The 26,161-nt window shown below is 42.3% G+C and overlaps 1 protein-coding gene across 3 annotated transcripts in view; it reads right to left on the reverse strand.

Moving 5' to 3' along the window:
• The window catches only part of BMPER (BMP binding endothelial regulator), a 147,960-nt gene extending 121,799 nt beyond the window's left edge, over positions 1-26,161 (reverse strand). Inside the window, exons 1-3 of one of the 3 annotated variants that reach the window (XM_066192400.1) lie at positions 26,085-26,161; positions 24,445-24,530; positions 1,217-1,316 (exon numbers count right to left, since the gene is read on the reverse strand). In XM_066192400.1, coding sequence (XP_066048497.1) covers positions 1,217-1,316; positions 24,445-24,459 — 115 coding nt within the window. In that variant the 5' untranslated portion in view covers positions 24,460-24,530; positions 26,085-26,161. Of the gene's footprint in view, positions 1-1,216; positions 1,317-24,444; positions 24,531-25,350; positions 25,466-26,084 lie in introns of those variants that run through there. The other 2 variants (XM_066192396.1, XM_066192401.1) reach the window with 2 other exon arrangements.

Raw genomic sequence — 26,161 nt, forward strand, 5'->3', positions numbered from 1 at the left:
TGATTTGACAAAAGAAATAAATTATATGTAATTTATGTAAAATCTGTAATTTCAAATTCTTGTTTCATTAATATTTTTCCAGTTCATTTCCTTCTCTTTTAAGTGTCATGTATCTAGACAAATCCTCGAACTGGGGTTTGCCAAAACTATTCCAAAGCTGCAGCACAGAAGCAAATCATCTAAGCTCAGCATCTAACACACCTCTGCAACCTTCCAGGAAAAATACACATCCATCATGCCCCTTCCATCTGAATTTCAGCGTAATCTGTTTTTCCTGCATTTGTATTTCCTCTGGGAAAGCAAGAAATGCTTTTATTTCCCAACAATTCATCCTAGCCTATCTCCCTCTTAATCCCACACAATCACCAGTAGAGAATTGAAAAATGACAGAGGAAAAATAAAATAAATCTATATGAATTTGACATTCTCCACCTCCTTGATTGTGGAAGCAGTCCCTCAGCAAAATTTGTGCTTTAGAGAATATTACTTACTACATCAATATAAATAAAAAAGACTACTTTTTGACTTCATCTATTTGCATATTTTTCATGTGGTTAAACATAGCAGATACATGCCATGCATGCTTACACATTTTTTGTTATTATTATTTGATCATTATCTCATTTTAAACAGCTAGGAACATACAACACTGGTCAATAAATAAATGTATAATATTCAGATTGCTGCTTATTTGGCTTTCATAAAAATGTCCATGATATTATTGTTTGAATCAGGAAATATTTAATACAATGAATAAAGTTTTCTTGGTTTGTTTCCAGTATGAGGAGAAATAGGAATTTCCATGGGCAATTACCCTGCTTTTTATTACTCAGAAGTATTATTCTTTCCAACCACATAAAAAGTTAGAGAGATTCTTACTGACCGGTGACTACTAGCAAATTGATGTTGACCTAAAATATTTCTGATAAAATTAGAACAGGGATAACTCTCAAAAAAACTGACAACAGAGTGATGAAGAAAAAATATGTATTTCTAAAGGACTGTTGGTGTGCAAGAAATAATAATTGCAGGACAAATATGTGAATTTATGTATTTCCCTCAGCTTTGTAAACATATATATTTTAATTATGGTTACTGCCCTCCTCTAGCCTCTGGTGACAACCAAGAAGCTACGAATTGAGTCCTATCTTTGGCAACCTAAACGTGCACTGATAACATTTTAAAAAGCGGGAAAACAACAGGAAGGGAATGGCACCTTTGCAACGCTCACAGCAAGCTCCTCTCTGCTTAATGACGAGAGCACAGTCCTTGGAGACCACTGGACACTTCTCCCTTTTGCACGTCACTTCCTTATTCTGAAAAAAAAAAAAAAAAAAAAAAAAAAGACAAACGCTATTGCAAGCAAACCAAACCCAAGGCTACCATTTCTTGCAATTCAGAAAATAAAATCTGGGGCCAGCAGTCTGCTCCTTTGCTTCAGGAGAGGTCCTTGTGATTCAATACATCTTTCTTCTCTTGAAGGAACACAGTAGAAAATGGTAGTTGAATAATCCAGGAACCCAAGTAAATGGCTTTTAAAGCCCACTTAAACAGTAATTCATGACTGCTACCCAGTCTCATACAGAAAATGTGCTGCACTGATGAAATTCATGTTACTTAAATGAACAACTACCTGCATGATGTGCTTGTTAAAATATCCTTGGGGTCTGAGGAGCTGCCCCATGAACTGCACAGCTCAGGAATCGCTTCTCACAGTGACAGAAGGATGAACAGCAGAGAAAGAGGTGGTAACCTCAGAGAAGACAAAATTCTGCCACTGTAGAAAATCAATTTTATCTAGAGGTTCTTTAAAAGAGGCTACTATGTACTATATCAGACAAGATGATTAGTGTAATTCATCTTTCCCCTCAAAATGATGAGAATCAATGAAACACCACAAGCAGACAGAGTCACTGCACATTACAGTGTCATCTTGCTATGGCAAAAAGCCAGTGATTTCCCAAGGCTAAAGAGCACATAGACCACATTAAGGAATGTCAATGGAGGATGTGCAACAGCAGGCAGCAGAAATATTCCATTTATTGCCTACCTTGCCCCACTGGTGTTAACCCTTTTGGTTATCCCTGCCGTTAATTAGGTGCAGAAAACAAATACTTTGGGCGTGTCCTTTAGTAAAATTTTGCTACTTCAAATTCCTTACTTAAAGTAGCCCCCTGAAGTCACCTCCACCTATAATTAGTAGCTCAGTTCATTAGGTGACACAGGTGGCCATCTAGTATATGCAAGTACCCACCTCACCCAATCTTATGACTTAATTAGAGACCAAAAAATCAAAGGGCTAGAAAAATGTAAATCATAAAACTAAAGAAAAAGAAGCTATGTTTTCCAGTCTTTTTTTTATTTTGCTCCCTGTGGCCTTATTCAAGGTGCCTGTGAAGAATAACATGCAGCTTTTATTACACTCCAGCCCTTTGTCTAAAATCAGAGGTTTATTTACTTCAAAGTCACTGCCTGATCTGATGGAAGCTATAAAGGCACTTCAGTCTTATCAGTGTAAATGAGGACTCACTCTCCCCAAGACAGTGTGAAATCAGCAAATGAGAATCAGGCCCTAAAGCACAGCTGCGGCAACACAAATGATTACTGTAAAAGCCAGGTCATTGCTACGAGCTGGCTGTTCTGCATCACTCCAGCACTGCAGAGCAACCATAAATGCAATTTAACCAGGAGGTTAAGCTGAATTTATCGCAGGTCTGTAGCTCTGGACTGGCACAAAGCAGCCACGACACAGAACTGCAACTGATTCAGTATCTCTTTTAAAGCGCTCAGTGGAATGTTGATTCCCTTAACAGGAACGTGGTGCCCCTATAAAGTCTGTTGAAGGGCAGCAGAATCAAGCTTACCAACTCAGCTACAGTCTGTATTTTAAAGGGTTCTGCTAAGATCTGATTCTTTTTAATGAGTTTGAATAAGGAAGATTTAATAAGCCTATCAGCCCCACTACCCTGAAGAAGAAAAATCTTCAGCCTGATGAAAGTGGGTATGAAGGAAAGGCAAAACCCAGTTTAGAGTTTTTTCCTGTAGAGAACATGGTTCACCCAGCTGCAGCATGCGTCATGCACCTCTGAGAGAAGTGAGGTGCAGAGTGCCCTTCAGAACCAACCTAGCTGGGCTGGATGTGTCTAAGGGGTCCAGTGGGCAGCTATCCATTGAACTCGCTCCTCAAGGACAACATTATTGTTGTAGATGGCAGAGAGAGGGACCGAAACATAACAGAGCTCTGCATTTTTTTTTTAATTCCCTGGTTCACGGAGGTCTACTGGGGCAAATTCCTCATGCAGCCCAGCTTCCCAGACAATTTCTCCCGAGTGCTGTCTGCCTCCTTCTGCCCTCAGGTACATCCTGACATGGTTGCTTCTAGTTGGGAATGCATGGAGTTCCTAAGGATGACCCCAACACACCTATTTCAAACAGGAGATACTTGCTAGTTACTGTTCCCAGTAGAAGCCTCCTGTTTCCCTCACATTGCTGAAATCAGAAAAAATTCTCCCCAATGATGAGCTTGGTATCATTGAGCCACCCCAGGGGGCCAGCCAGATTTGGGTCTTGCTCTTCTTTCCTTATCACCAGAAAAGCAGATGGTTTAGCTGGTTTTCTGGGAGGGAAGATTTTGGAATTCATGTGCTGATGCCAAGGGCTGTTTTACATTAAGCAACTGTTCCACATGAAGAATATTAGTGGCCTACAGTGCAGTGACAGGAACTGAAGGGTGCTTCCCCCTAGGAGAGTGTCTTAAGCAGTAGGCTACAGATTCACATTTTCTTTCTGTATCTCAGTAGACTTTGAACTATTTGCTGTTCAGTGGCCTGGCTTCAGCAGAAAGGGGCTTGTTCTTCGTGTTCCCACAAGTCACTGGTTCTTACAGCAAGGGTCCTTGTGGGGAAAGCAGGAGATGAGTCATTGAATTGCCTCTGGATGTGGAGGGCAGCAAATCTGAATCACTGACTCAAAGCTCAGTTATTACAGTACAGTGCTAAAAGGTGGGGAGGAGATGCCACACTCACCACTCACTGCACTTTTTGTTTGTTTGTTTTTTGTCTTGCTTTTTTGTTTGTTTTTTTTTTCCAAATTAAAAAGGAAGGTTTGCTCTGTCCCTTGAAGCAGAAGCTGGATCCTGCTGCCTTAAAGGACTGCTACATGTATCCCAGATAAATAGAGCCAATCTTTGCCAGCACAAGAAGAGCAGAGCAGCTAAGCACTAAAACAGGGTAGGATTTGCAAAGCTGGTGTTCATCCTCTCTAGCTTGTTAGAGGCAAGGCCCAGACGGCTCCAAAACAGGCTGTTTCAGATGTCATCCCAAGCTGCCTAACTCCCTGTCGTCAGGGCTGGGCTGCTCTTTCAGGGTGTGAGGTATAGCATCACTCAGGGTTGCAGCCCCACCACTCCGTGTGGGGCCTTTTGCTGAAAAAACATATAGTAGAGCCACAACTGCAACATACTGCTGCCCTGGCATAGTCCTCATGGCAAAATCCCTCTTGAAGAAGAGATGAATGTAGCTCTGGGGAAATGCATCCTCCTACTGTTTCTACTAGTATTATTACTATTATCCCAAATTCTTCCTAAAAAGTCTTGCTGTTTTATCGCAAAGCTGCATCTTGTGGAAAACAAGGTCAGCAGACGTGGAGGAAAGGGTTAATGTACCATGCTGATCCATCACAGGCCTGCAGCAGATAAAGCAGGGCTGGTAAATCATTGTTTAGTCTATTGCAGTCAGGCATTATCCAGTGCAGATCTCCTGAGTCCACTGGGTGTAAAAGTACAAAAATAAAACAAAAGAGTAATTGTCATCTGGAGGCTGGGTTTTTTCCTTCACCCAGTTGTCCAAAACACGGTTCTTAATTTCTACTGTCCATCTGCTTGTTTCACTTCTGCTGCCTCCTCCCCTCCCATTTCACAAGGGCAAAGTGGAGGCTGAGAGCAAACGGGACTTAAGCAACAAATCCTTTCCTTCCAGTTATGTCCCCTCCTACCCCCAGTAATCATAACATTTCATTACTTGTCCCAGTCATACATTTAGAAAGTCGCTAAGTAGCTGCATGCAGGAGAGCTGTATTACCAAGCCTCCATCTGTGCTGTCAACAGCATCTCTGAATCTGTTGAAAGCTCTCAGATACTTTGAATTTTGCTGTTCTTAAGAGAACACTTCTTAGACGGCAACAATCAAAAGCCAACAGTTATGGGAGGGTGGGAGATTTTTTTTTTCCCTTTTGTTTAAAGGACATGCACTCTGGCACCAAGAAGTGCGGAAGAGACACATGGCCCATAAATACATAAACCGTTTGCTAAGTCAGAAACCTGGGAGTCAGTCAAATCCATAATAGGATCCCAAGATTCATAATAAATAACTTTTAATTATAGTCCTGCACAATCGTTATTTTAAACAGATGGTTTATAGATTCACATCTGGGATTATTTTTTTTTTTTAATTTAGTGCTCAGGCACACACACAGAAAGGGAGAGAACCTCAGCTAAGGTTTCTATTAGTGTTGGAAAAATACGTATTTTTATAAAAGAGGTCAGGCTGATCCAGAACAATGCTGCCGCATCTGACGCAACTCCCCAGTCAGTGCTCAGGTCAGCAAAGGGTTCACTCTGGAATCCCAGACTCCCTCAGAAAGGAAAAGTTAGGGAAGTGCTGGTGGATCACCCTGGACTCCTCACTGCACTCAACAAGCACAACTGCTGGAGAACTCGTGTTTTAATGCATCTGGGGAAAAGATCAGAAATTTTGCTGGGTGTCCATGTTTCTCCCCTCTCTCACACTTTGCCAGTGAGAACCAAGGGTCTCCTTAACTTGGCATGCAGAGGTGATGTCAAATTCCCACACAGGAGAGATATGCTAACCAGACCCAATATCACTGCTACTGCTTCATGTTACCTTTACTACAACCTCCTCTCAACGCAATTTGTTCACCTTCTACATACACCTCATATTTTTACCTTCAATCAAAGAACCCCACACAAAACAGCCCATTCTGGCGACAAATTATATCAAACTAACAGCCTTAAACTCACATGGTACAGCTAAATAAAATGCCAACATGAAAAGAAAAAAAAAAAACCCACACACTCACACACTTAAAAGGAGTCTGAATATTTGGCAGAGATCTTGGAGAGGATATGTGCCAAACCACAGCTTGGAAACCACAGCCAACTTTCTACAGGGTTCCCCACTGGACTCCTGCCGGCTCACAGCAGCCACCATGAGGATGGCTCTTTTCAACCTGGATTTGGCTTCAAGAGGGGAAAAAAAAATAAAGAAAAATAGGAGTCTGCTTCATTTCTTCAGGACTGTACCAAGGAGTGCTTCCATCAATGGTATCCTGAGCCCACTCTTGTGCTGTAACAGCTGGCTGCAGAAAACATTGCAGATGTGGTTTCTCAGGGGGCCAGATGTCCACAGTGATGGTCTGGGGTTGGTTTTCTTCTTTCTTCTTGTGTATTTAAAGTGCTTTTAGGAAGCTTGCACTGCATTTCTGATACCCCAAGGTTATTAATTATTTATACTGAATGGGAAAAATGTTACTTAAACTTTCATTTAACCAAAAAAATGCTGTGGAGAGAAAAATAATAAAAGCAAGAGAGACAGATGAGGTAGAAATACCAACTACCATTAATGACTAATCCTGAAATCATTCATTTTTTACCATTATTCATCACAGTCCCACTGGGAATTCTGATAGGACTCCTCAGCAAGTAGCTTAAGGGTGTCCTCAAGTTTCTGCTAGGAGAAGCCTGTGGGATCACCCATGAAAACAATAACAATTTTCAAACAATGGCAAAAGTTACCCCCGAGGAATTTGGGACGAAGCTTTCAAACACACACATGTGACCTTAGGAGAAGAAAGAGCCATTTAAAATTAATGAAACAAGTATATTCAATCCACATAGGCAGTTTCTCCACCGCAAGGCAAAGGACAGGCTCGAACGCAGGCTCCCGCCACGTGCCGTGATCCCCATGTTCCTAGCCATGCTGCGGGACTCTCTGCCAGGTATTTCACACAGCCAGAGCATCCTCTCAAGCACACAAGAAGCCACACTCACGCCACACAGGCCACAGGAGCAAAGATTTGGGCCAGCAGAGGTCACAGACTCTGTCCCTCAACAAAGCCTGGGAGCTCCCCAGCCTGTGCCTGCACCTATGTTTACGTGCAAACAACCCCCATGTTGGGCCAACTTGAACTCAAGAACAGGCTCAGACACATGCTTAACTCATGGTCTAGACAAATCCTGAGGCTCTTTCTGAAAATAGAACTCTTGCTTCTTTGGCACTCCTGCCTGGAATGCTCTATCTCAGGTCCGATTTACAAACCTCCCTTTAACTGGCAGAGTTGATGCAAACGAGAGATCCCTGCTAAAACTGGGGGACTGCTGTCTTCCATTCCATGAGCATTTCTCTACCTGAGTAAGAGTCACACAGTTAGGCTTCAGAGAGGAGACATCACTCCCCAGAGAGAGATGTTTGCAGATTCTCTGAACCACTGTCAAGGGAGATGAGGACAAGGTCTCATTTCCCTTGCTCCCTTCCAGTTATCTGCTGGTTGTTTGGTTTGTTGTTTTTTTTTTTTCCCTTCCAAAACAAATTTTGTGGGTACAGTTAAAAATTGGTTTAGCACATTAGATGCATTTCTAAAATCAAGGTGGAAAAAATATTTCCCTATGAAATGATATTCTGTGGAAAATGATAGAGTTCTCTGTATTTGCCCCATATAAACCTACAAAAACCAAGGCATATGCTTCACCAAGAGAGAGAAAGGTCCCGTTATTTTAAGCACGTAAAATTGTAATGGGACAACCCACAGGAGTGAAGTTAAACATATGCTTCAGTACATCCAGCATTAGGTCCTTGCCTGTGGTAGAACATGACCATGATTTCAGCGTGAATTGCACTAGATAAAAATGACAGTATTTTAGTTCAGTTCACAGTCTCTCTTTCCTTTTTTGAGCAGAGGCACGCAGTAGCCTCCGATTTGCCCCCTCATCCCTGTAATCTGTTTAGCTTATCTGGCCTCTCAGGGGGAGCAGGGAGGAGGCTGCAGCCTTCCCTGTGGTGATGCTCAGCTAGCATCAACCATCCCCCTTCATAATTCTAGCTCTCCCACTCCCTAGGAAAGATGATTAAAACAAAGGCCCTGCTGAAAGATGACACCAAAATTCACTTCAAATGGGTATTCCCCACTGCTGTGAGGAAGACATGAGTATGTGCAAGTGATTCAGGACAAATCACTCACAACCCCTTACTGACTGAACAGATTTTTTTATTTTTTCACTGCGCTTAATGATGTTCACCAGCACAACGAAAGTGACCTTGGTGGCCTGCTGCAATCTCAACACTGCCTGACAGCAGCCCTCTGCACCAGTATTTGGTGAAAAGAGAGCACCATCTCTTCCTCCTACATTTGCTGGCATTAATACTGAGGCTGCAGCTGGGGTCAGGGTCCCAGAACATCAAACGTTTTGCTGCACATCCCTGCTCCAGTGAGCTCAGGTACAAAGCAGACATGGCCAGACACAATTACTGTAACTGCAGATTGAGTCAGTTGGAAAGCCAGAGCAGGATCCAGACCGTGTGGCTCTCAGTCTCCCTGCCTCCACCTCCACCTCCAAGTGCAGCTTCAGATTAGAGTTCTCCAGCTGCACAGTTATAGGCAATGCTCTTTACCTGTCAGCAGAATAGCATGGCAGTCTTTCAGCAATAAGACACAGGGTCTTCACAAATTCCCAGCAGTTCATACCGTAGTGAAAAAAATACCCATAGTAATTCAGGAGCCAGATTCCAAAGAAGGGTTACACACAGGGATTCTTGTGGGAGACCAAACCTTCACATTTCATGAGATGCATACTTTTAAAATTAACATCTTTTTCTGTGAATTTTAATTCACAGGATTATATTTCTACTTTGTCAAAGAAAAGTTTGAATTAATTATGATTATATAAATCTGATGACAATACCTAAGAAAATCATAGTTAGTGGCAAAACCTGTCAATTTGAAGCTCCAGCTGCAAATCTGTACTCATGCTGCTGTAAATGGTTACAGGTCACTGACCCAGCCCTATGAGTTTATGATATTCCCCTTGCTGGATGTTCTCAGCTACACATATCAGTCAGCAAAACCTTTGGGATGATTACTGCCCAACTTATTTTCAGCTAAAAGGGTGATGCTGAAGGCATGGTCCAGCCTAGTCCTAGTCTGGTTTACCCTGACTGAAGCTGGTGGGGAATTCATTCTCCCAGAAAAGTGGCAGGTAGTTGAGGGCCATAAAAGATTCCACCACGTGAGCTTGATCAACCAAACACAGTTGAAGTCAGCAGACATGGAATAGCATTGCTATCCTGAGTGTATTAACTCCTGGAGCATACTGGTTCCCCTTAAATGCCATAGGATGCCTTGGAGCAGGAGAAGTCCGCCAAGAAAATTGGTCTGAAAACACCCTGAATAAATTCTAGCCCTAAAAATCATTGAAGATGACACTCATGAATTATCAAGCGATTTCACAGAGGGCAAAGTAGATAACACCAAAGGTTTAAAATAAATTATTAAATCATTTGAATTCAGCAAATTTTAGATCAAGCCATGGTGTCATGTTCTGGCTCATCTCAAAAATTAACCCTGCCCATCAAAATAGTGCCCTAACAATATTCTGCTTTTGTTTCTTCACTAATGTTATCCCAGTACTATACACTGTTATTTTCCAGTAGATACTGTCAATAAGAGAAAAGTCATTAAAACAATAAAAAGGACATCAAAATCAAAGCACATCAAAATCAAAGTCTATCAGTTCAGAATTCCTTTTTTTTTAAGAACTATATTTTCTATTAGAGATTGAATACTGACCAATAGTATTTTTTCTTCTAATGTTGTGAATTAATATTTCGTTTGACATTTATTAAAAAGAGATGCACTGACTGCTTTTTAAATAAGTATCATTTCAATACATTTTGATAGGCTAAATCCACAAATATATTATCCAAACAATAGTTACCTGTCATTGCATCTTTATTATCTTCTCTTTCTGAAGCCTGCTTACTCAGTCTTTACACTGGAGATTTCAGCAGTGGCAAATGCTCTAGTTTTGGGCTTCAGTCTGTTCTAAAAACTTTGAACAAAGCAGCCCTTGAGGCCTGTGTACTTCTTAAAGAGTTTAAAAAGCCCAATGGGCCTCCTAACTTACTCTGCAACAAGTCATATCCCATGAAGAAACTCACTTCTGTACAACACAAAAACAGGGCTAGATTAAAGAAAAGGAAAGAAAAAGAGCAGGGTTCCCTGCTGCTCTGTCTGGCCAGAATCATGTCTTTTACTGCCCATATCCTCTAAAGAAACGATGCTCTCATGATCCATTACCCTAATACATCACCAAGTGACAGTTTTCTCATGATACTGTATCCTCAAAGATGTGATGCATGCCAGAAGCAGCGACAGGAGATCTCAGCTGGGGGAGAGAAAGGGGAGGGGGGTTTTATTTTCTTACAAATCTTTAAGCTACACTTTGGGGTTTTCTAATGTTATTTTGAGAGGAAAACCCCTGTCAGTCATAGCTTTATAATCCAGAGCACTCCTAGAAGTTTTGCCGTACGGCTTTTAAACCAGAAAGCACCAGAAAAACAGTCTCTTCATTTAATTGAAGCAAGTTTTGAAATAGGACCAAAACGCTTGAGGAACAACAACCAAATAAAAATAGTAGCCCAAAAGAAAGAAGCAACGAAAGTCTGTTTTCTATTATGAAATTATTTAGGCAAAAGGCCTCCAGACACTGCTGTTTTAATGAACTTGCAAGGAAACTGAGCACTGACCCTGAATTTGTTTTCTTACGTGATCTTGCCTGTGCTACGCAGTGGTTTTAGAAAATAAAAATAAGGTTATTCAGAGCAGTCTGCAGAGAGAAGGCGCAGCCTCCAACTTGTCAGTCAGTATAGGGAAGAGCAGGAAGAGACAAGGAGTAGGAGCAGAGGAGGCAAAAGCTTTCAGGGTCTTTCAATGCTGCCTTCAACTCACAAAGTCTCACTCATTTTTGCTGCAACTGCTGCTTGGCTGCTAGTAAAATCTAGTATGGCCTGTGGTCATCCTGGGTAATGGGCAACTCACAGCAGGCATCACCCTCAAGCTGTCTTCATCCTGCTGCTGCCAGCAAAGGAAGGCTCAAGGTCACGGGAGAATTAGTCAGAAAATCTTATGACACCATGATGTTTAATTTGACACATCTCACTTCTTTGTGTTTCTGCTTCATATCTACTGAAACTTCTTTGCTTCCATCAGGGGCAAAGAAGAAAGGTAGAATAAGCTTTCCTTTGTTGCGATTAATCACATTGCCAAACTAAGTAAGCTCGTGACTTTCAAAACTTCAGCCAATCCTGTAGCTAATAGGAGAAAAAGTGTATTTTGACTTGTGGACTAAGCAAAAGTGATATGGAAGTCATTGAGAAGAAACTAAAAGCCAAAGCTGTCAATGTCACTTTCACAGTCCTTGAGCTGACTTTGACCATATTTTGTGGCCTGGCCATGGCTGCTTTTGGGTGAGATGCAACAGCCTTCAATCACAGCAGTGATCACTTGGCCACATAACAATACCACTGCAGTCAATGAAACCACCCATGAGAGCTCAGAGGTTTGAGTCGAGCTCTTCAGTGCAGACACATGCACAATGCCCTATGCTCTGGGTAGACCCTGTTAATTAAACACTTATTTTTAAATGCTGGTCTGGAAAAAATTTGCTGTCCAAAATAAGAAACTCATCTTGCACAACCACTTTCTTCTTGAAAAATCCAGTGGTTAAAACATGTTTTTGCATAATCGTAGCCCTGCAGGGACAGTTCTCACTTCTGAAAAGCAAATTCCCCTCTTTCTGTTTTGCACATGTACAAACAAACAGATTCTGGTATGTCCAAAGCTTGCAAATCTCAACTATAATAATGCATTGAATAGAAGCCATACAAGCAGGGTTTTTTTTTCCTCAGCCTGTGTTCCCTTCACTCCTTCCTTTCCTCTGCCCCACTTGCACTGTGGGAAGTAAAAAAAATACCTGTTTCTGACAAGTAAATGGAGCTGACATTAGAGCGAAGCTCGAAGGTGAACAGGGTATGCACAAGTCATTTGTCATCTTGACAAAGTGAGATTTGGTCACCAGTGGGACACTTGAAAGACATCTGAACAGTTGGCCTTGACCACCAGCATTTCTTACAGCTTATAAAGAGACCCATGGGACCAAGAACACAACCTGCTTTTGGAAGTGACTCCCGCAGTGGTACCTCTTGATGGATGTAAAGGCAGTGTGATGTATCAGGTGCCATTAAGATCTTTGCTAGCAGGTTCTATTTACATAAGTATGGAGTGCAGATAGCATCTTGTTAACCCAATTAATGAGACTCAAATGTCAGGAAACAGATTATGCCTGGCTCGAAGTCCACAGTGCTCTGAAGGCAGACAGACATGATTTCATTGTGTGGGACAGCACTGCTCTCTTTGAGCAAGAACTCAGGCAGCAACCCTTCTACCTGGACAGCTAGGGGAGGCAGAAAGATGATCTGAAATCCAAAAGTTTCACGCCTCTAGGACAAGAAGGGCTCTCTATGATGAGAGACTCAAGTGTCATGTAAAAAAGAGAACCTGCAGCTGAATCGAGGAAAACTAAAAAAGTATCCACTTGAGGTCCTGGAAATCTAATTTTTTATTAGTTGTACCTTCATCTGCAATTACAGAAAGTCCTTGTTGCCAAGTCACAGCCGGGTCTGGATTAGAAGAGAAACTCTGTTTCATCCAGCCTGTCCACACTGCTGCATTTTACATGGGCAATTGAAACGCGCTTCTCTACCCTAGAGAAGAGAGGAAGATTTCCCAACCAAGATGAGATCACTAATCTCCTCATCAGTGACTCTCACATACTGCTTCATACAATAAACTGCTGTTCTCCCTCGGCCTCCAACTATTAAGCTCTCTGATAGAGAAGCAGATGCTCCTGTCACCCAGGTCAGAGCAGTGAACCCTGAATGGCACAGCATGAGGTGCTTGGCCCCAAAACAGAGGGGGGGGTTTAGGGAAAGGCCTTGTACTCAGAAACTGCTGTCAGCTCTCTGCTCGGCATGATGGCCCTAAGAAATTCCTGTTCAGAGCTGTCTTTGCAATGGAGGAGACAAGAGAGAAAGTATGGGCAGCCTGGGCCAGCAGCCCAACCTCGGCGCCACTCAGTGGGTTAACCTAAATCCTCTGATGGGAATATTACCCTGGGGCCAGTTGTCTACAAACACACAGGAGTCGAATTAATTCTCCAGAAGACACTTCAAATCCTTCTAAACCTCTGGTTCCAGAGCCATGCATAGCTTTCCTGAAGTCACACTGCATCCATGTCCTCTCCCACCAGCAGTCCTGGTGCCCACTGAACAAGCTTCATCTCTCCAAATAGCTGCCTTCCAGCGAAACTCCCTTTTCTGATACATGATTTTCTTCCTTTTTCCCTTTTTTGGCTCTCACCTTTGTATGTGGACTGTATGTGGACTGGTTAAATTATTTTTAAAAAACCCAATGATATCAAAGATACTTCTTTTATACTAAAATGATTATACAATTTTTTAGGCAGCAAATATGTATGCTTCACGTAACAACAAGTACGTTAAACCATTCAAATTTCTTACTATCATAGCCTCAAGTTCTAGATATTTTATAAATTTCAGATTTAGACTGATTTTTGGGTCAAATGATTTTTGCTTGAGGATTGAAAACTTTGCCAAGCTAAACTGAACATACACAGACATTTTCTCAGAAGCCATACAAATCACAGACTTCTTCAGTTTCCTCTGCATTTTCATATTAAACAAGTTCTGGTTCCGTTTCAGTGCATTCTGCTGCATCTTAAATGCATCTGTTAAAAAGGTTTCTTACACCACCAGACCCCCAACATTTTAAGGTGTAGCAATTTTAATTTTCCAGCATTTTTTATCCACTGTACTTACAAACATCCACCAACCCTTGGTTTACAGGCTAAAGAACTTGCATGCTTTGCATTTTGTCTGCCAAAAGAATTTTATTCGTTTTTTTTGAATCAAAAGGATTTTCCAGATTGAATCACCGGGCTAGCTATCTCCAGGATGGTTTGGGTAGAAGGGTAAAGTGCTACATATGAAAATTATCATCTGGGCAGTGTCATATACAGAAAAAAAAAAAAAATTCTGTCACAAGCAAATGATCAACAACCTCCCTAAAGTAGGAGAGCCTTCTGGTTTGTCAGTGTTTTAGGTATTACAGGCAATCCTTCAGCTAACAGCCTTATCTCAAAGCCAGCCACCCTGCCTGGCTCCATCCTGCCCCAGTGCTTTCTAGGTGACACGACGTCGGGATGTTTCACTAATTGGCACAATCAGCTCATAATCATCAGGTAGCCCTGAGCAGTCATTTATCAGCTCTTCTACAGCTCTTCCAAACCATACCTCAACCATACATCCAGACATAAAAAAGAACAAGGAGACAATCTCAGGACAAACAAGGTCTGTTATTCTTCATCCACTAACAAAGCCTAAGACAAAATAGAAAAACAAATGCAAACACATGACTCTAGCTGCCCCTCAGAACAAATTTTGATGATTCCAAGCCTTGGGGAAACTCCCATTTCCTATTGAAGCCACTAAATATAACTGAACATAAACGTGTCAGGGGCAGGTTAAAAAAAAAAAAAAAAAAAAAAAAAAAACACACACACAAAAAAAACAAACACCCACCACCTGAACAAGGAAACACAATCCAAAACAGACTGCTGCCTATGACCAGTCAGAAATCTGATTTTCCTGGCCAGGGCTATGCAGCATATTTGCTTGCATCCCCCTGGTTATGGAAGAGTACAGGGTGCCTCAAACAAGATGTTTAGCCCTGAAAGAGGATTTGAGCCACACCATGGCCTCATGGGGAAAGGGGGAGCTGATCCTGTAGCCAGCAGGGTCGCCTGGGCTTACAGTGAGCATGCCTGAGCTGCCCAGGGCTGAGATATACCTGGTTTTCAGTGTGAATCAGAAATGGCAGTCTCCAACCTCTCAAGTCTTGCAGGAAGTTTCAGTACTGCATTCTGAGGTTCACACCTATTTTAGGCTGCATTGCTACCAGGTGAGTGACTGCCAATGCCTGGTGTGAACTAAACTATCTCTGGAGCAAAATACAGTGAAACCAGGGCAGCAGAGCTCCGAGGCAGAGTTAAAGATGGCCCCACTCAACCTCTCATACTGAAGCTTCGTGCAAAGGTTTACTTAAAACAGGGACTCAAAAAAACTGGGACTGCAATTTGCCTGGGAAAACATCAGGTCTTTGGCATAATTTTTTCTACATGGCATTTTATCACATTCCCATCCTGAGTACTCACAAGAATAAATATATCTCAACTCTAATGCTGTTTCACAGTACTGCCTTTTGCCACAGCACTTCCCAGCACATATGTACAATGCTTCCCTCTCTGAAAAATCTGGGATAGAATGCAGCAAATGAAAACTATAGCCAGGAGGTTGATGTGTAGAATGGATGACGAAACAAGTAAAAAGGATGCAAATCATAGATAATGCATGAAGACAAGTTATGCATGAAGCATAGGTAGTAATGAAGACATTACTTTCTCAACAAGGTGGAAGTACACAGTCCTACTTTAACACCAGATTATGGACGACCATTTAGAGCAAGTGGATTCTAGAATGAGGAAAATAGGGGGAAAAAATCCAGGAAAGAAGTCTAATAAATAAATGGAGAGACAGACAAAAAAAATATATGAAATTCAGGTGCCAGCACTCAAAGTCAGCTTCTGGGGATGATAAGGGAGAAGATCCATGGTGCACGTGGACCCAGAGATCAGCACTTGATTTAGCTGGATGCAAAACGCTGCACAGAGCTTGATCGGCCAAACAGACTAGGAACTTTTTAGCTGCAGCTTAATGCATAAGATGAAGAGGCCAAGAGGCCTCAGAGGAAGTAATCACACCAGTTATTAGGTACACTATAAGCAAGTACCAGTATGATAGTCATTTTAATAGTAGTAATACAGGTAAAAGCTTTTATGTAATATTGGAGGTTTTTTCTTCACAATGGCCTTTTATTTTACCATAAGCTCAGTATAAAGAGGTTACATTTTCATTTGATTTTTTTGGGGGGGGTTGTTTTTTAATATTTTTCTTCCCTCAAATTTTTCTATTTGGGGAAATAGAAATGTTTTATTTCCCCATCTACATGATGGGGAAATAAAACCAGATATTTGTTAGGGCAAAAAATATCTATTTTTATACAGCAGCACAAAGCAGAGCAGCAGAAGTCCTGACACGGTGAGCCATTCACTTACAGAACCATAATTCTTAAAAGGACCATTAACAACTCAATGGAAGAAACTTGAAAGCTAATAAAAACTATATACAGGTAACCGTATGCTTTTAAAATTCCATTTTGATATTCGACCAGCTCTTTAATAATGTTTTTCTTATTGGCAATAAAAAAGTGTCTTAACTTAGACTGATCCATTTTGCGCTTATTGTAGACGCATTCCAAAGACATTTGAAAGTTATATTACATTTTTCCATTTAGTTTACGGCATTTTTGTGCCCTTCATACTTTTCCATGTATTATTTATACATATTCTTTTGTATTTGAGCTATCTGATCCTTTAATTACACCAAAGAGAATCTCATTTTCATACGTGATGGATTGGATCTTCATCATCGTTACAGTGACATATCACCAGCTCTCTCTTCCAGGAGGGTTTTGCCAAGACCTATAATCAGTTCAGCACTGTGTGCATATGTGCGTTTGCTCAGTGCAGCTGACTGTGTTAGAAATGTGCAAGTAGTGAACTCTTCACTATCCCATGTGGTCTGAGAACAACATGAAATAGCTTCTTCCAACCTGCAGATTTCCAGAAAGGCTTCATCATAAGCTGTTACACATGACTGTGTACCACATCCCCCAAATAATTGTCACAACAAAGCAGAGTGATCTGCAGGCAGGCCAACATACCTGTGCAGGGATGTGCCACAGTCTGAGGCAGCTCTTGGATATGAAGTGCAGAAAGTGGACATCAAAAGGTCCACAGATAGCACAGACACAGCAAACAATACTATACAATCCATGCTCATTCCCCAGAGGAGGAAATCAGATGAGACGGTGCATGTGGTACCACAGGCATACCTGTATATGGAACTAAATTGAGGTGGGCATTCCTCAAAACTGCTGATGGAAACTTTAAGGATCAAGCCAGGGTAACCATCCTCTACCACATACAGTTTGTTAGGCAGGTCGGAGTCTTGTTTCACAGGTGTTTTGCATGAATTAAGAACAAGTACAGCCGAACCTACCAGAATCCTCCAGAAGAGACTACCAAAGTAATTGCAATCCACCTCTGGGTCTTGATCCAAGTCACTTCTCTCTTGCAAGACTTCCTTCATCTATACATATATATACATATTCATACATACATTTCTTTAGTTTCTATGACAAAGCACATATGGGACACCCTGCTGCACCAGACATGGCGTTATGTCTGGTTTTTGTTTTCAGGGTTTGTTTTCTGGGGTGGGGGGTGTTGGGTTTTTTTCATTTAAGAGATGGCATATACATCTGTAATTGGGAAAAAAAAACTAATAAAACTTTCATCATGTTGGAGCATGTTTGCGTTTCAGGAACCCTTCATGCACCGATCAAAAAAGCATTCTCTTTTGGAGTAACATGGGGGTGAAAACTATCAGTACACTACTGTATCGTAAGCTTTTTTGTCTCTCTGTTTATTATTTTTGTGGGTGAAGAGAAAGCTGATTGTATTATACAGTAATAAAGACCAAGAATATTTAAATTGAAAGAAGATGCAGTCTTGGTAGACTCTGTAGCTGATGTATGTAAACTATTGAAATTAAATTAAATAAAATAGGTATGAAAGAATTGTTTGATGATTTTCTGTTTGGTTTTTAATATGCACTACTCCACTAAAAGTCATCTGGGCTGCATTATACCTTGAAGCAACAACAATTGAATCCTCATGTACTAAAACACTGCCATCTTCACTGAACATGTGTCAAACACTTGCTCTCAGGCTAGCTACGTGCTTTTAACTTGTTCACTGTGCCACAGAAATCAGCTATGCTATAGGTAAGAACCCTGGCACATCTAGTAGCTGTTTTGCTTTAGTCTGCAATGACGACATGGTTTTTAGGATTGGGCTTCTTTTTGGCTGGGGGGGGTGTGTGTGTGCAGGGGGGAACAAATGTCGAAGTTATTTCTTCCGTTTTTCGGTTTGCTTGCACTTGGTTTTGCCAATTTATTAGTTCAAGCTAGGCAGAACACTAGGTGTTAAAATGACAAATTTAACGTAATTTTTTATGAGCAAAGGTCAAATTATACACTGCTCATTTGGATTTAAACGCGGAAATTTAAACTACAGAACGATGTTTCATGCTGAATAAAATTTATGGCAATCAAAGCTCTGATTTCTAGTTTTCTGAGCTCCTGTCTCCAAACTTTTCTCAGATTTCCAACACTTGGTTATCCTTTCTGGCTCACATTTATTTCCTTCTGGTCTGGATTTAGGTGATAAAAGGTTGAGACATATGATTACCACTCCTCAGGTGCAATTGGCAAGCTTGAGGCACAAGCATGTGGGAAGGGAGGAGGAGAAAAGGTGAGGGAGACGGCTCTGGTTTAGATGTGGTTTGTCAAGATCACTACTGGCATTTATCAGCTGTTTCTTGACACAACTCACTTTGTTGTAAAATATGTGGGGGGAAAAAAAAAGATAATAAAAGACCCTTTCTCCCCAGAAAAACCACACAAAAACTCAAATCGTTCATTCTCTTCAAAAAAATTCTAAAAGCCCTTGCAATTTCAAGACCACCATTAGCTGAGGTACACTTAACTATTTCCTAGAAGTTCCTCACTTCTACCCTGTCCCTTTCAGCTGGCATTTTTGGTATGTTCATTTTGAAACTACATACACCACTGGCCAATAGATACATTATTCTTGGATCCCTGCTTGCTTCTGGTGAGGTGTTCAGGGTCCGTGGAGATGACGACACGCCAGCATGAAATGACAGGGCTCTCCACACCACCCCTGGCACCACCACCTGTCATTGTTGTCACTGCTGAGCTTATCTCACCTTCTAAAAACTCAGCACTCAGAACTTTAACTCAGGCTAAGTTAATTCTGTGGTCTTTTTACATCCTCACCCTATAATTATGCACAGGTTCTCATTTCACCTATTTCCAACAGACTGCACATTTTTATGTCTTTTCCACGTTTATGTTGAAGCACGTATTTCTTGAAAGCAAATGCCATAATATCAGTTGTGAGCCTACTTCTATTTTGAGTGTTAGATACCTTCCAGCCAAAAAGCTGTACCAACAAAAACTCTGATGAATCTGATCATGTACCGTACTTGTACCAGAGCTGAACTTAAATATTCTGTGCCTGTTTTAAATGCTGACACTCAAATAAAAGAAATCGAATAAAAAATTCCCTTAATAGTCTGTTAATAGCCTTTTCCCCTGACATTTCAAAATTCTCAATATACAAAAAGTCCCAAACTTAGCAAAATGTGTTAGGCGTTCATATTAATGAAGCTTTGTTTGGTTCTTCTACTAAAAGAAATTTACTTCTGCCTCCACTTCCTTCAGCCCAAAACTTTCACATATAAAAGAGAAAGATCTGAAATTGTCATACAGGACGTGTTTGGGCTCCTCAATCTACATAAGATGTACAAAGTGCTCCTATGGGTTAAAAAAAAAAAATCAGTTTTCCACAGATGTGGGAGGATAATTTTAGAAGATAATTTTTGCATTAGGTAGCGTAGCTGTAATCACTAGCAGTCCTAAAGCATTTAATAACTGGAATCAATTTCTCACAGTGAATCAATATAACTCCATTGTGAATACCATCAAGATTATTTTTTTACCTATAATCATTATTATCAATTCAGAATAGTTCCCTAAACCACAATTTTTTTTTCACTCATCTTCATAACCCACAGTTTCACTACTTTGATTTTCAGAAGCCAACAAGACTTAAGACATTTTTAATGTTTACCATTAAGCATGACATAATGTCAAAATCATGTTTTCTAACTTTTTTTTTTTTTTTTTTACCGTCAGGGGCCACACCATTATCTGAAGGAATAGTTTCCCTTTTTTTGATAATTTTTCTTCATAGGCTTGGTTAACTTACTGCTCATCACACTCAGTGTTTACCTTCATCTGATACAGAACTTGCTGCAGCTGAGAGCATTTCCCATCCTTTCATCAGAAAAGTCTTTAGCTATAAAGCTACAGCTGCAATGGGATGCTCAGCCACGGCACGATTAGAAAAACAATTTTCCAGTGCAAGCTCTGTGTATCTGTTTTACCCATCAACTCTAAGTACATTCTCCAGTATCTGTGTTTAACAGCATATAAGGTGAATGCATTTGAAAGCAGGTACTTTCAGTTGCCTTCAGCCTTCTTTGCCCTTTTTCAGTATCTCAAATCCTATGGAAAACACAGTAGGATGTAATATTCCCAGAGACAGTGCATCTCCGAGGAGATGCAGAGTGACAAGACATTCAGAGTGGAAGTGGGCAGAACACCAGAGCACTCTGGCTCTTACCGCATTTTGCAGATAGCAACAGCAAGTCATAAAGCATACTTCCCCAAACCTCTGGATCATGAAGACAGCTTTAATTTGTCTTTTTACCCATCCACACCTCAGAAGAGTCGACATGCCAAAAACCTGGCATCTGTGCAGCCTGCCTGTTGTCAGAGAGACACAAAAGAAATTGAGTATGTTCAGATTGTGACTGTATCACCCACGTCCACTTGTAAAGTGGAAGTGTATGAAATAAAAAGCAATGTCTTTGTAGTCAAACCATTAGACCAGGAGTTAGGAGACCTGAGCTTTCATCAGTCCACCAAGAAATTCTTTGTGGATAAACCACATTCTGTTCTTTGACTTTGATGTTTTTCTCTAAAAGGACAAAACCAAAATGACCATTTGGTGCACTCAGCTGTAATTAATGACAAGTTCTTTGGAGATCATATTCACACGTGCTTATGCCATTTCTAAAGTGTGGTAATTGTAAAAGCTCACATTGAAACTATTGTCTTAGAGATATTAAAAATGATCATTTTTATGGCATTATTAGGAACATTGAGACACGTAAATTTGGGAACTCAAGATTTTACCCACAGAGACTTATTCAGCTGGTAGTTCCTGCGTGCAAAGCATTACAGTGTTTATGTACACACACACCTACATACCCTTAGTATTAACTGTTTCCTTAAAGGCAAGCGTCAGAGCTGTTCCATGCATTCCAACACATTTCATTTTGACAAGCAGGGACATCCAAAGCAGAGCTATCTCACTGTGGGTGCACTACCTTTTTATTAGAAAGCACTACCTATAGTTCAGAAGTGAATGGCTTACCACACACCATACATGAAACCTCCAGCACATGACCCTCTGTGTCAACTCCTCTATTACTTCAACTTCTCTTACCACATGTTAGAGCAAGTGCTCAAGAATGAGCAAATCTGGTTTGCTAGCTAGACTTGGCTATTTCTAGGAGATCCTCACCAATGTCCCTCTTGTATTCAAGATTCAGGGGTTTGTGTTAACAATAAAATTCTGAAACAAGAGCTACAAGTTTCCACCAAAGCAGTGTCCACGGACAGCAGTCTGTGCTCTGGCTGCATTGTTTCTGCTCACGTTCCTACCATGAAGATCAGTCCACCCTGTCTGTGCTAATCAATGAGAAAAGACAACTTTTGGTTTTGGTCTTCCTGCCAAGACTTTCCAGTGGTGTAAAAGGAATTGATTTCATAATTGCTCTTTGCAGTCTTCATTTCATTATTGCAACTTACTCATAATCCATGAGCTTCCAATGTTTACCACATTTACTCCTAGAGAACTACCTGTTGCTTTACCCTCCAAAATGATTTAGCCTGTTAAGAGAAAGCCAGAGATCATTTTGCTTATGCTGCCTCTCATTCCCTCTTGCTAGGATGTATCCGCATGCTCCACAGGACAGCCTGCAAAGTTCTGTCAAACACTTGATGATACAGTTCCTGCATTTCAGCTCTGTATCCTCTAATTTGTGAGATGGGCAAAGTTGTGGAAGGGAGTTAATAGAATCATAGAATGGCTTGGATTAGAGGGACCCCAAAGATCACCTAGTTCCAAACCCCCCGCCATAGACAGAGATGCCACCCACTAGATCAGGCGGTTCAGGACCCCCATCCCCGGCCTTGGACACTTCCAGGGGATGGGGCATACAGAGTCATTTAGATATTCCTCTTCATCCCAGAGCTGTTCAGATTTCTACAACTTGTGCTGTTATTTATGGCAGCCTGTGGTCATAGAAATGCATCACCACTAAGGAAGACATGGATAATCCAATCTGCAGCTTTGGTGACTCACATTACTGGTGTTTTTAATATAGGTGTCCTTTGTTGAATTCCTGTTCTCTCTTCAACAGCAATTGCTTCCTTTCTGTAACAGATGATCAAGCTCTCTTTTTAATTGCTCACTTCTTACAGTATGAACATCCATCAGGTTTACCCTTGAAGAGTATGATCACTCTTCCAGAGAAAGTTCCTCACTGAATTGTTTATTAAACAATCAATATATATTTCTAGTTGAACATAAGGCAATCTGGTTTTCTCTTCCCTCCTGGTCACAAATCACCCCATTGTTTCTTTTGTTTCATCTCTCCCCCAACCTCTTAAAATTGATCTTTTCCCTTGTGGCCGGCCAAAACAAAGATTTCGGCAACGGGCAGGCCAATAAGTCAATGATTTGGATGTTGCACAGCATTAAAGCCAGTATCTCCAGACTGGTTTCCTTCCCCTCTACCAAGTCTCCCAGCATCCAACTCAAGAAACAGAGATTGCATTTATCCTTTGGCAGAAATAAAGCAGAGTGTAGCCAGGGCAGGTAACGGCAGTAACTCACTAGGCATCTGTGCGCTTAATAAAACATAGTGTTCTCCTGGCACAGAAGGGAGCCAAATGCCCTCAGCTGCCATTTCACTAAAGTAAGCCCTGCAAACCACAGGGATTTAGAGTTCTTACATCCAATGCTTTTTGCAGTTCTTCATGCTCGCACACTAAAAGGGTGCTCATTGATTTAATAAAGCCAAGGTCTAGAGAGATCTATAAATACAAGTGTTTTACCCTCATGCATTATTGCCCTGATGCCCAAGACTGAACTTCTGCTCTTTCACAGATAAATTGCTTCCTCGCTGGTTAACACCAGCTTCCATTAGCAAAAGTGGTGGCAGACATATTTGGGAAGGTGATCCATGATAAAACACAGCTTTGTCTCTCTTTTTGTTTTCCCTTTTATTTCTTTACTCGCCACATCCCATGCCCCTCTTTTTCCCATCCGACTCTGCTTAGAAGAAATCAATAATGTATTCTTCATCAATATTACCTAAAAAGTTGTCAATGAGTCTCACCTAAAATCTGCTGAACTCAGTACAGTGACAGATATCAACCTCGAGGGGCTCAAGATAATCTTGGTCCTACAGTTGCCAAAATTGCCTTCTAAAAGGCAGTCTGAAACACTTCTTTACATCTTTTATAGACTTATAATAATAATAATAGCAATTATATTAGGAGGAGAGGGTGTGTTGATATTTCAATTCTGAAGTAGAACACATTCTGTACATTCAGCTACTCTCTAAATTCCAAAATGTAAAACATAGGACTTTCTAGCCTATACTTTTCTTTGCATTCAACAGCAAATTAAGGTTTATGGCTTGTATTTAAAAATATCATAGCAAGTTTTATTTAGAATGACTGTTTTACAATAACTCCTAAGCCTTGACTTGTCCAACTGAACTGCTCCCAAAAATGCTTAACTCTGAAACAGAACAACAAGGAAGCAGAATGTTTCTCCCCAAAATGTGTATCAGCTAGCAACATCATTAACCACTTAACTCCCAGCAGAGCAGGCAAAGCACTCTGACGAAAGCATCACTTGTGCTTTCTTTCTCTGTCATGCTATTACAGCACATACAGTCACATTGCTGCCTTCACCTTGCACCCTCGTGGAGTTCCTCACCCAGCAGGATTTTGACAAGGGAGTATGTGGGACCTCAAAGCAGTAACGTTTCCAAACCTTACCTTTCCTTCTTTTTGCTGAGCTACGAGCAAAGACTTCTGGGTGCACCCCCAACTCTGTGAAAGTTCTCCCCACAAACTCACATGGTAAACATGGTTTCACAATGTCCTGAAATAAAGTCATGTACAACTTTGTGCCTGGGCTTTAAAGTCAAATAAATGATTGCCAGATCATGTATTGGGTTACTTTCCATTAGCTCAGCTCTGAGATAACCTTGTGTTACATAAAGGCAACAGAGTCACCCAAGATTTGATTATGTGAAACATTCCCCGCTCTGTGCAGTTACATTTAGTACTTCTGAATGTTCTTACTAGCTGAAATACACTTACCAGGCAAATGCACATTATACAAGGGTTGTCTGTGATAAAAGGTATCTGCAGAATTTCCCCTTCATTTTCACATTTTGCAACCGATCCTGAAATAGAAATAAAAATTTTAAAATACTAGCATATTTCATTTTACCCTGACAGTTTTGGAAACTATCCTCATCACACTCATGTTTAATCCTTGCTCCATTCCTAGCCCTCGATTTTAAACCCTGCCATCATTTGTCCAGTTTAATCAGGCAAGGATGTTCAGCGTTTCTGCAAGACTCTAAAGAGAACAGGGAAATGAGTGGCCCTTTATTTCTGCACAAACCTAGACTTTCTTTGTGCCCCAGTTATAGCAAAGAAGGACGCTTTTTCTTCTCTCAGATGACGTGTGGAGAATAACGAGTACTCCACGCAAAGCAGGATACGTCTATAACGATAGATCCAGAGCTCACTGAAATCAGCAGAAAGCCGTCCATTGCACTCTGAGGACTTCGACCAGCACAAGCCCAAAATCAAGCATCCTTTTAATGCACGGCAGCCCCTTGGCAAATGAGTCAAAATTAGCGGGCTGACTGTCAAAGGGAATCAAATTAGGAACCCCTTTAAGGCCCTAATGCTGATTAGCCGGTATTCTGTCAAGCTGGCATCACTCCTCAAAGTCTAACGGCTCCTCACTTGCGCTAGAATTTGATTCTACGTTTCCCTCCATGCCCCAGATCTCAGGAAAATAAAACCCTCGAGGGGAAACAGGGAGAATGGGGAGGGGAAAGAAAAGGAACTAGAAAACTTTTTTTGGGGGGGGAGAGAGAGGCACGGCTACTGCGCTCACCTGCCCCAAACCCCGCGGTTACACCTCGGGCCGCCCTTCCCGCGCAATGCCACCCGGCGCAGGTGGGCCCCGCAGCCCGCCCCACGCCGTACCTGTGAGCAGGGAGGAGGCCGGCGCCCCGGGCAGGCACAGGACGCCCAGCAGGACGGCGGCGGAGGCCGGGGAGAGGCGCGGGGCCGCCGGCCGGCCCCCGCCGAGCCGCGGCATCGTCCCGGGGGTGCCGCTGCCCACCCGCCGGCTGCGGGGCAGCGTCCGGGACGCGCCGTCGGGTGGCGGAGCCCGCCCACCCCCGGCACGCCCGCCCCAGCACCGACCCCCGGCGCCGGGCAGCGGCGGAGGGGTGGGGAGCAGGACGGGAGACCGCGGCCCGCCGGGGAGTCCCACCCCACGGCGGCACCGGGGGAGGGGACTGTGGGTGCGGGAAAAGCAGCTGTCAGCGCCTGCCCCTCGGCCCCGCACCCCCTCTTTCCATCACCCCCCTCCCTTGCCCGCATCCCTTCTTATACCTTCCTCTCCCCATAGTCCCTCCTCCGGCACCCCCCGGCCCCCATGCCTCCCTCCCCCCCGGCGCACACACGCACAGACAGGCTGCCAGCCCCAGACCCCGTTTCCCTGCCGGGAGATGCCCGGCCACTCCCTCCCTGGCCCCGCCGAGCACCTCCCGGCCCGGCAGCGGCGTCGGGGGGCTGCGCCCGCGGCCGCTCGGCGGGAGGGGCGGGGGAAAGTGAGAGGATCGAGGGGAAGCGGAGGAAAGAAGAAGAGGAGGAAAAGGTAGAAGAGCAGTAGCAGCGGAGGAAACGCGGATCCTCGGGCAGGGCTAGGGTACCTGGGCAGAGCGCGGCGGCGCCGGCTGCCTCCGGCGGGCTCGTCCCCGGCTTCTGTCAGTGCCCATCGTGCTGCGGG

The sequence above is a fragment of the Chamaea fasciata genome, unplaced genomic scaffold (genome assembly GCF_029207755.1).
Source record: "Chamaea fasciata isolate MVZ Bird 193981 ecotype frontalis unplaced genomic scaffold, bChaFas1.0.hap1 SCAF_1, whole genome shotgun sequence".
Taxonomy (NCBI): domain Eukaryota; kingdom Metazoa; phylum Chordata; class Aves; order Passeriformes; family Sylviidae; genus Chamaea; species Chamaea fasciata.